The 9,492-nt window shown below is 35.4% G+C and overlaps 1 protein-coding gene across 1 annotated transcript in view; it reads left to right on the top strand.

The window, feature by feature from the left end:
• The first annotated feature begins 2,366 nt into the window (after positions 1–2,366).
• LOC108684471 (tachykinin-like peptides receptor 99D) overlaps positions 2,367–9,492 on the top strand; it is a 46,569-nt gene continuing 39,443 nt past the window's right edge. The window contains exon 1 of the mRNA XM_018188797.1: positions 2,367–3,822. Within this exon, the coding sequence (XP_018044286.1) occupies positions 3,377–3,822 (446 nt within the window). The 5' untranslated portion in view covers positions 2,367–3,376. The remainder of the gene's footprint in view (positions 3,823–9,492) is intronic.

The raw sequence follows: 9,492 nt of genomic DNA, 5'->3' as shown, positions 1-9,492 counted from the left end.
CGATGTACTACAGTCCGATTTTATAATTAAATTCCTTTGGGAAATTCAACTCTCGTAATCAGCACGTTCTCTTCCGCGCCTCCCTGATGCGAACGTGCTTCTCGATCCATATCTCCTTTTTTATCGATATCCCGAATGAGACGGATGAAATTTCACGGATTTTATCCGTAGTACATTCACATTTCCCGAGTTTTTTCGCCCACGTGTAGACTGAGCGTTTCCCTTCGGCGTAGAACGGACAAATCGCGCGATAATAATTCATGCCCTTGCGTTCTCGTTCCCGCTCTATCGCGCAAATAGCATTTGATTCGAACTTAAGAATAATCTCGATCTTGTAATGTATTTTTCAGATCAAGATGGCATCACAATGGAGGAATTCATCAATATATAAGGACACGTCGTACGAAGAGTCTAAATGAATGCGGAATTTTGTGAATGGGATATATTAATATATCAAGTATTCCGTCATGCTTGAAATAGACGCCACGACGTAAATTCTTATCCTCCACGAGAATGTCCGACTTATGAGTGGCACTTTGCCGACGTTGGAAAAAGGACTTATCTTTCCCGTCTCATCGACAACAATTCTTGTAGAAACTTTCTGTCAGACTCAAAGAATAGACTTTCCTCAAAGTTTTACAGATTATATATTCCGGGACCAGTTTCGTTGTTCTTGAAGAATTTTCATGTCGATCCTGCGAGCGCGGAACGAACTTTCTTCCGGTACGTTCTGAGAACTTTTTGGAAAAGCGCAGCGCGATCTACCTTCTGTCTCTCACCATTTTTCTTTATTTATTCAAAGTACTCTCGGCTATAAACGGATGATTTCATTCATACGCGTTGAGATACAACACGTTCAATTGAAAATTAAGAAGATCACCTGAATTCACGGAATAACGAAATGAAATTCTCAATTCGTTCTAACACCGAGGAAGGTTTGCGAGTCATGTTGTAGGAGTAAAGAAAAACGCGCGAATCAGATGTATTTTAAAATTCTAGGTGCGTCGGACGACAGAAACGATGACTGACGTAATGTAACGGCGTATCAAGTGCAAGCGAAAACTCCGTAAACTCTCTTAAACGAAGATTCAGTTCCAAGTAACGTCAATGCTTAATTGAATACGCGAAGCTAACGAAAGGTGTGTCCCTTAACATCGCACGTGATCCGGCGAGAAGTTGACGATAACACGAATTTCCTGCTGCAGGAAGATTTTATTAGCGACATGATACGAAAGCTTTCGTCCACGTAATCGACCATAAAGCATACAAAGTCGTAAAAGATCGGAACTAACTAGAACGTAACTTTTTCATTTGTGTAAGACGTGATAAGAAAGCTGAGTTAATTGTACGATGCGTGATACAATGAAAAGAACGCTGAGTAATGAGCAAGCAAGGTGAGAATGACGGAATAATCGCAAAAAATCTTGATCTCTTTAAAAGTTCTCATCACATGACAGACCAGGCTTTCCTTCCAGGACAAAACGCGAAACAACGAATATACTCGCGAATTCCAGAGAGTTTTCTCGATGCTCGGAGAAATTAATATGTAAAAACTATTTCATCGTAAACCGACGAGTAAATTTCACGACGAAACATCAACTTTAGTGATCATTAAACGACACACAATGTTGGAGCAATACCGAAAAGATTAACCTAAAACTTCCTCTTATAGACTAGAGAACCATCAGTCTTTTCCTTTAACCGAGAGATTAAAGTAATCATTATCGATTTTTAATCTCGTGTCTGATTGTGCAAAAGGAATCAAATCGATACGAAAATTCGCAGCAGTAACTACGTTTTCAAAAAAAGAACAATTATATTGAGGATTCGAATATCGACGAAAAAATTAAACACAAAACTCCTCTTGTAAATCAGAAAACCAGAAATATCAGTATTTTCCTTTAACTGAGAGATTAGAATGATCATCATCGATTCCTGATTTTTGATTGTGCAAAAAAAAAACAAATCGATACGAAAATTTGCTATAGTAACGATTATCTCTAGAAAAGAACAGTTATATCGAAGCTTCGAATATCGATGAAAAAAAACGCACTCATCTACGGCGAATAAGCCGCGAGGACAATGGAATCTCATTCGGTAGCAGCCGATCGGCGGTTTAGGAAACGATCGGATTTTGCGGAGAGCGCCCGTGCATGAAACGTAAGTGGAAGCGAGCTCGAATGTCGAGTCGAGGACTTTCAGTCGGCAGTGTCACAACGTTACCCCACAGTTTAATCGGTGAAGGCACATAGTAATTGTGCCAATATTGACGGACATGCCACCAAAACCGCGATGGAAGTAACGAAATGTCTTGTCGCGTGAAAGTACATCAGTACGTAGTCGATAAGTGATCGAAAGTACATCATATAAAAAATGATCGATAAGGGGATCAAATTAACGATTTCCTTAATCAAGCGACTATGATTCCTTCCCGCGAACAATTACAAAGAATGCATGTTCATCCGCAAAATAGATTCGTCCCATGCGTCGTTGCGATTTTCCCAATTAAGATCGATCGGATGGAAAAAAGCGCGATTTGCCGATACGCGATTCAACGCGATGTGATACGCCGAGATTAAAAGCTCGTGTTTTCGACGCCGGCAGTTGACGCACTCTCATCGAAAGATCGACCCTGATTGAGAGAATTGGTGACGCGAGCGTGAAACGGAATTTACAAGCAGCGCGAATACGACCGATGGATGTTCCTCGGTTCTTCGATTTAGAAACTTACTTTGTGACGACGAAAAGAGAATGCAAAGAACTTGAAAATTGTCATGATGCCTCGACTGTAACGTGCCCTTCTATTACGAGAACAAGTACGACGAAAGTTACGTACGACGGCGTTACGTTAGAGTTATGAAAGCTCACCCGACATAGTCGACTGGTATGCGCTGACAGGAATGTGTAAGTTACTTGCCTTGAAAAACGACAACTGCGCTGGTTTCTACCTGTATCAAATTTCTATCCCTTAAATAAAGCGACAAGAAAATTTTATGAGCACCAAAGTATTTCGAAAATATTCGGCTTTTAAAAGAGATAAATCAATGCAAACATCCCTGACAAATAATGATCCCGATATCGTTATCATAAATGTTAGATTATAAAAAAAAATCAGTTGAAATCAAAAATTTGGCTCATCTCGAAGAGAAAAAAGAATAGTGAGTAACGGAATAATACGAGGGAAGATTGTGCGTTCCGAGCGAAAGCTCAGTACACTTTAAGGCGAGATAAGAAAGACGCTGTGAGAAACAAAATTGCAAACGGAAAGGCGGGCAACGGTGGCGGTTGAATAGCGGTGAAGAGCAAGGGTGAAAACGGCGACGGTTTTTCGCTCTTATACTAGCTTAACATAAGCGAAGAGACCGTGATATTCGTGATGCAGAGCCTCGACGACTTGATGACGTACAATTCCACGTCTCATCTCTGGAACGTGACAACGCTGTGGTTCGACAATGACACCTATCACAATGGTACCAACTACACGGATTTGGCGCCGCGGAATCAATTTGTGCTTCCGTGGTGGCGGCAGATGATTTGGACGCTTCTATTCGCCGGCATGATCACCGTGGCGACCGGTGGCAATTTAATAGTGATATGGATCGTGCTGGCGCACAGGCGGATGCGTACCGTCACCAATTACTTCCTGGTGAATCTCAGTATCGCGGACGCCATGGTATCCACCTTGAATGTCACCTTCAACTATACCTATATGCTCAACAGCCATTGGCCGTTTGGAACGCTCTATTGTAAGATTTCCCAGTTCATCGCGGTTCTCACAATATGCGCCAGCGTCTTTACATTGATGGCGATATCCATTGATCGGTAAGTCTTTTCTTTTTTCTTCTCTCTTTTTTTTTTGAATAATATTTATTTGGAATAATATAATATAAATGGAATAATATGGAATAAATAACGCTCTTGAAAATAAATTATAAATGAAAAATAATATAGCATTATATCAAGATAATTAATATTAATTAGATCAATATCACTTAAGTTCTCTTCCTACTATTACTAGACGTGATGTTATCATCAATGAACAAGAGATATATTCCATCAATGCTAATCGTCCTGCTTAAGCACGAGTTATCGCTGATTTTTAGCTATATCAAATATAATAATCTCAAAGATAGTGGCTTTCTAACTTCCGTACGCTATCTTTCTTCCCTTCACTTAAATATATTCTCGCTTTTAGTTCGTGAAACTTCTGCTGAAACTCCACTTGGATCGATGTTCGGTCCTGGAAAAATATATTTCCTTCTGTTCATCTACCATAGAGAAATCCTAGTGTGTTAAAGTAGATACAACGTGGGCGCGCTTATACGTTGGATTTAAGAAGGGTTAATCGCGAAACGGAAGCAAGATCTCAAGCTATAATGACGGGGATCAATCTGATGTCAAAAGTCAGCCAAGAAAAACGAGAAAGATAAACATTTGCGATCTAGCGTCACCTCTCCTGCGGTTAGATGAAATGAAACTTCGTCACTAAGATCCAATTACATAGTTCAACAAATCTCAACTTCTTTATTTATGACTTAATCCAGCTATTATCAGTAGATATTGCAAAAAAGGCTAGTTTTCATATATTTTTATTGTAACAATATATAACTGAATATGCTGAAGTATATTGATATATTGTATATAGGATTTTTTAGTCGGTTTGATTAACAAGATATTTATGTTATCTACTCAGATTAAATATTAATTAAACGTGGTCTCTATTACAGATATAGTTATTAATTATAAATCATTTATCAAATAACCTACAATTCAAAATTATAAAAGTCTATATATAAATTTTTGCAATAATTCGAATATTTTCAAGTTTTGAACATATTCCATTACATTGAATTCATCACTTTGAATTTATTAATTTTGATATTGAATTCGTTGAAAGATATCTGGTAAATTATCAATGACCTAATTCACCACCTAATTTACAACTTTTCCGCGATAGGTTTCACATTCAGCTATAAATAATAATATAATAATATAAATAATAATATAAAATAGACAAATAAGAGTTGATTCTTTAAAATATAAACGTATAAATAAATTATTAATAGGAGTTAAACATACATACATACATAATAGAAAACAGAGATACTATATTATTACTTGTTTTGGCTTCTGATAAGTGTTTCATCGAGATGATATTGTTTGCTTACTTTTAACAAAGACATATAAAAACGACAATTTTTCTAAAGAATTTTATTTTATCAAATTATTTATTTAATTATTGATGAACGAATTTTGTCTTTTTGAAAAACATCATGAAATTCCATAACAATTGATAATCTAATTGTTTGTGAGTAACTGATGTCTTCCATGTAACGTTCAACAAAATCGTTACATAAATTGGAACACATTACTTTATGTTTTTTATCTCTTTGACGATAACTAATGTAAAGGAAACTAATGTAAAGTACGAAGAGGATAATATCTGAAGATGGTTCAATATAGGAGTCGAAACATGTATTAATATCTTTGTTTTTTATGTATACTATTAATAATTTTTACGTTTACATTTTAAAGAATCGACTTTTATTTACTTTTTATCATTATATTGATATTGAATTTTTAAGAGTCCTTGACTATTTTATATTATTAACTGTGAATAACTTATTAACCATAGCCATAAATTGAAAGTCCTAATAATATATTTAATAATTGATTGCAATAAAACTTTTCCAGCATATCGTAATTATAATATGACAAAATATGTGAAAATGATCCCTTTTTGCAACTTTAATTGCAAATTTTTCAAAATTACGATTTAATGGAGCAATTTGGAAAACAAATTTGATATTCAGCATCCAGAAAATTATAGTGTTTAAAAAAAATTTTTTTATTGAGCAGTGTTATTAGTTATCTTATAACGACATATTCAATAATGGAAATGCATGAAGAAATGGGCAAATAGAATAAGAATATTTTTGCGGTAATATCGGAGAAGTGCAATTCAATCTGCGAGCTGGAAAATGCCGGGCTAATTTTCCAAAGCGACTTCCCTCTTGAATTAACGCTATTCACAGAATTACACTCTCAACGGAATGCATAATTCACCATCCTTTTTATCATCACCGCAAGTCCATATTACTTCTTTTTTTTCGTTCAATTATTTTTTTAATTCAATTACAATTAATCAGATCAGAAAAAAATGAATTCTCTTAGTTGAAGGAAGAAACTGTTCAAAATAATCAAAACTGATGCAAAAAATAGAACTCTAAAGACATCAGAACTAATGCGATTGCATTAGTAACATTCTGAGAGTGACCTCTTAAATTCTCATAAATCTCGATTAAAAATTTAGTCACTTTTCAAATCAAACAATCTATCTCAAAATCGATTACGATAAATTCACGTTCTGCGAAATGAATAATTACTTCAAGGAACTAAAGTTCGAAAGCTGAATACAGAAAAACTGCTAGTCAGAACATTGCTTTCTTCCTCGAACTAAAGGAACGTATGCTCATTTCTTCTCAATTGTGCTGCAGAAGAAAAGCCATTATTCGAAGACAACATCGAGAGCCACGAGAAACGTAGAATGATTAAAGGCGTTCTGTGAGAGATACTCTATATATTCAATGTTTTTTATATGTTCCCAAGAGTTATCCTAAAATGACGATATATTTCTCGAAGATTTAAACATTTTGAAAGCAACATTCGATTAAAAAAAAACACGAAAAATGATAAAAATTTCGATCGTCCGATGTCATCGACAGATGCTATCGTGATATCGGAAGGTGCTCGGGTCGTAAATCCTAAAATTCGTTTTTATGCCAGGAATAGAACGCAGAAGAGATCGTCCACTGATGTCGATGGCAATTGCCGATAACCGCGAACAGCGCACATCACATACCGATGGATTTATCGCGTAGAATTAATTTTCGACGGATACATTAGAGGCTAATGCAAATATTACGCATATTATTGCTTGCGCGACAACGAAAAGCCCGACATTACCGCGGGCGATATCGATATAAAGCCAAGTGACATTTCGTCCGCAGAGAAACGCCAATAGAGCATTGCACTCGATCGACTACGGCTACATTCCCTGATAAATGATAATAATGTGCTTTACCATGAACGAGGCAATCTGAGACTTCGACAATACACTATGGTATGATGGAAATAGGCAGAGAGAGAGAGAGAAAGAGAGAGAGAGAGAGAGAGAGAGAGAGAGAGAGAGAGAGAGAGAAAATCTCTCTCACCAGAATGTAAGCATTGCGCCCGTGTGATAGAAATACTGGTATTGTACTCTGCTCGGATATCGTTTCGATCGATTTTCACTGGAAGCTTTTATCTAGATCATTAAATATATTACAGAGGAGCTTTATGTTACTGCAACAAGCTTCGGTAAATGCGATGAAATTGAATGCTTACACGATGCGCAGACAACGAATGTAGAGTGTTCCGGCGAAAATTTATTCCGATGAATTCGCGACAGAGACACCGAAGTGAAATCGAGTTTACAGCGTAGATTCTGCGGCAAATCCTTTTCAAATGAATTTTCACGCGATTTTGTCGACTGCACTCTGTAGAATCGGTCGCGTCGGAAGCAGACGTTATTGTAGATATAAAAAAAACTCAGAGATTGGACCGCCAGTTAATTTCTTCAGCACTCGATAACCCACGCAAGAATATTGCTGTTATCATTACCTATCAGCGTAGAGGCATTAATCTGGTAATGCGAAGTATTACTAGGAGAAAGTCACTCTTGAAAGAAAAAGGCGATGGCGAATAAGAGGCTTGACACACTTTTTTTTTATAGTAAGAAACTTTTTTTTATAGATTCGCGAAAATAGGTAGAGATTGTCATAATTAATGCTTCATCCTAAAATTCCATAACTTTTCTCTGATTTTCAGATAAAATTTCATGCAATTTCTCCGATTTTTAATAATATTAAAAAATTTTTCTATTTTCATTCTGATTTAGAAATCGTTAAATATTTTATTGAGAGATCAATTTAATATGGTAATGTAAATTACTATTAATGCTACTGACATTACTTGCATTTTTAATTGTCATATTAAATATAGTATTTCGAAATTATGTAGGTATTATTTATGATATATGTACAATATATTAAATTTTTTTTAAGCCAAGAATTTTTATTTTCGAGAAAATTTTACAAAATTCTCTGACTTTTTCCTGTTTTTTCCATTTTTTTAACAATTTGATCCCTGATTTTCAATTTTGTGGCAATTATTTATTTTGATAGATAATTGCCACAGTGTAAGGTACAGAATAGCTTGTGTCGTCTTTTGAATTATTCTCACACCAAGTATTTCTACAGTGGAAAACGCCGACGAGAAAACGACTAGTTATAAAAGACACTATTAAGTATCGCCATAAGAATAAGGGAAAAATCCCAATGAGAATAATCCTACGAAAGGAGTCACAAATTATTATTTCACGAGGCACTTGACCTTGATGCAACCACAACGAAATGAACTAATTAGGTTTTTGCGGTTAATGCTGTATCTCCATATATCTAGAAACCAGGAAACGTCCGTGCTTCGTAGGGTGGCAAGTCATATTAAGGATTGAAATATTAACCGTGAATAATTGCAGTGCCTTTTTGCTTAATTCAGAATTTAGAACCCTAGCTAGATTGCAACAGAGCTCATTAAAATGCGAGTATACATCGAGCAGGATGTGCATAACGCATGTTACTTTTACAAATTTTCCTACGAAATATTATTTTCAAATTTCGTGATAATAAAATATATCTCGCCCACATACAATAGAAAGATGAATTGATTTTCCGGACTATTTTTTGCTTTAAACGCTGTCGAGAACAGATTTTTCTTTTCTATCATGCAATTCGTAAATTCGCCAGCAAAAGGTCTTCACTTAATTTATCCCGAATCACTATTTATCCCGAAAGGTTATCATCGAGAAAATGCTTCGAGAAGATGCTTCTTTTTATTCCAGAAAAGCTTTCTTCCTATCGTGGTTTTCGCTCGTCTCTTTTCATTATTGGTTGCATTATTCTTTTGCGCGTACGTCTTATCCCATTAAAACGTGACGTTCAATTTTCTATGGACAAAATACACCCACACTTTTTGCATATTACACTGAATAGAAACGTATTTACGTTACATAACAAGACACAGTAACTATATTGAAATATTCATCATCAAACATTCAGGATCAGTAGCTTCGTTTTTATCAATACAATAGTTTTATTATATCATCGTAGCAAAATTTCAATTTTTGCTTACTTTTACAGCAAATCTCATTTGCTTACCAAACAGCAAAGTGCGAATGTCAAATACTATGATAAATAAACTAACGCATAACGCATGGTAACCGGTGTGTACACTACGTAATTGCAGTCTTAAAGAGATATAACATCAAAGAAATAGAAGGGAAGGAAGAGAACGAGAAATGTATTACTTTAAATACGAGAAATATATTATTCTAAAGACTTCACATCTAGAAATAGAATTCTGTTATTCAACAATATTTGACATGTGCAAAAC

Source organism: Atta colombica, unplaced genomic scaffold (assembly GCF_001594045.1).
Source record: "Atta colombica isolate Treedump-2 unplaced genomic scaffold, Acol1.0 scaffold135, whole genome shotgun sequence".
In the NCBI taxonomy this organism is placed as follows: Eukaryota; Metazoa; Arthropoda; class Insecta; order Hymenoptera; family Formicidae; genus Atta; species Atta colombica.
Note: the sequence above shows the minus strand (reverse complement) of the source record. Positions and strands in the feature narration are given on the sequence as shown.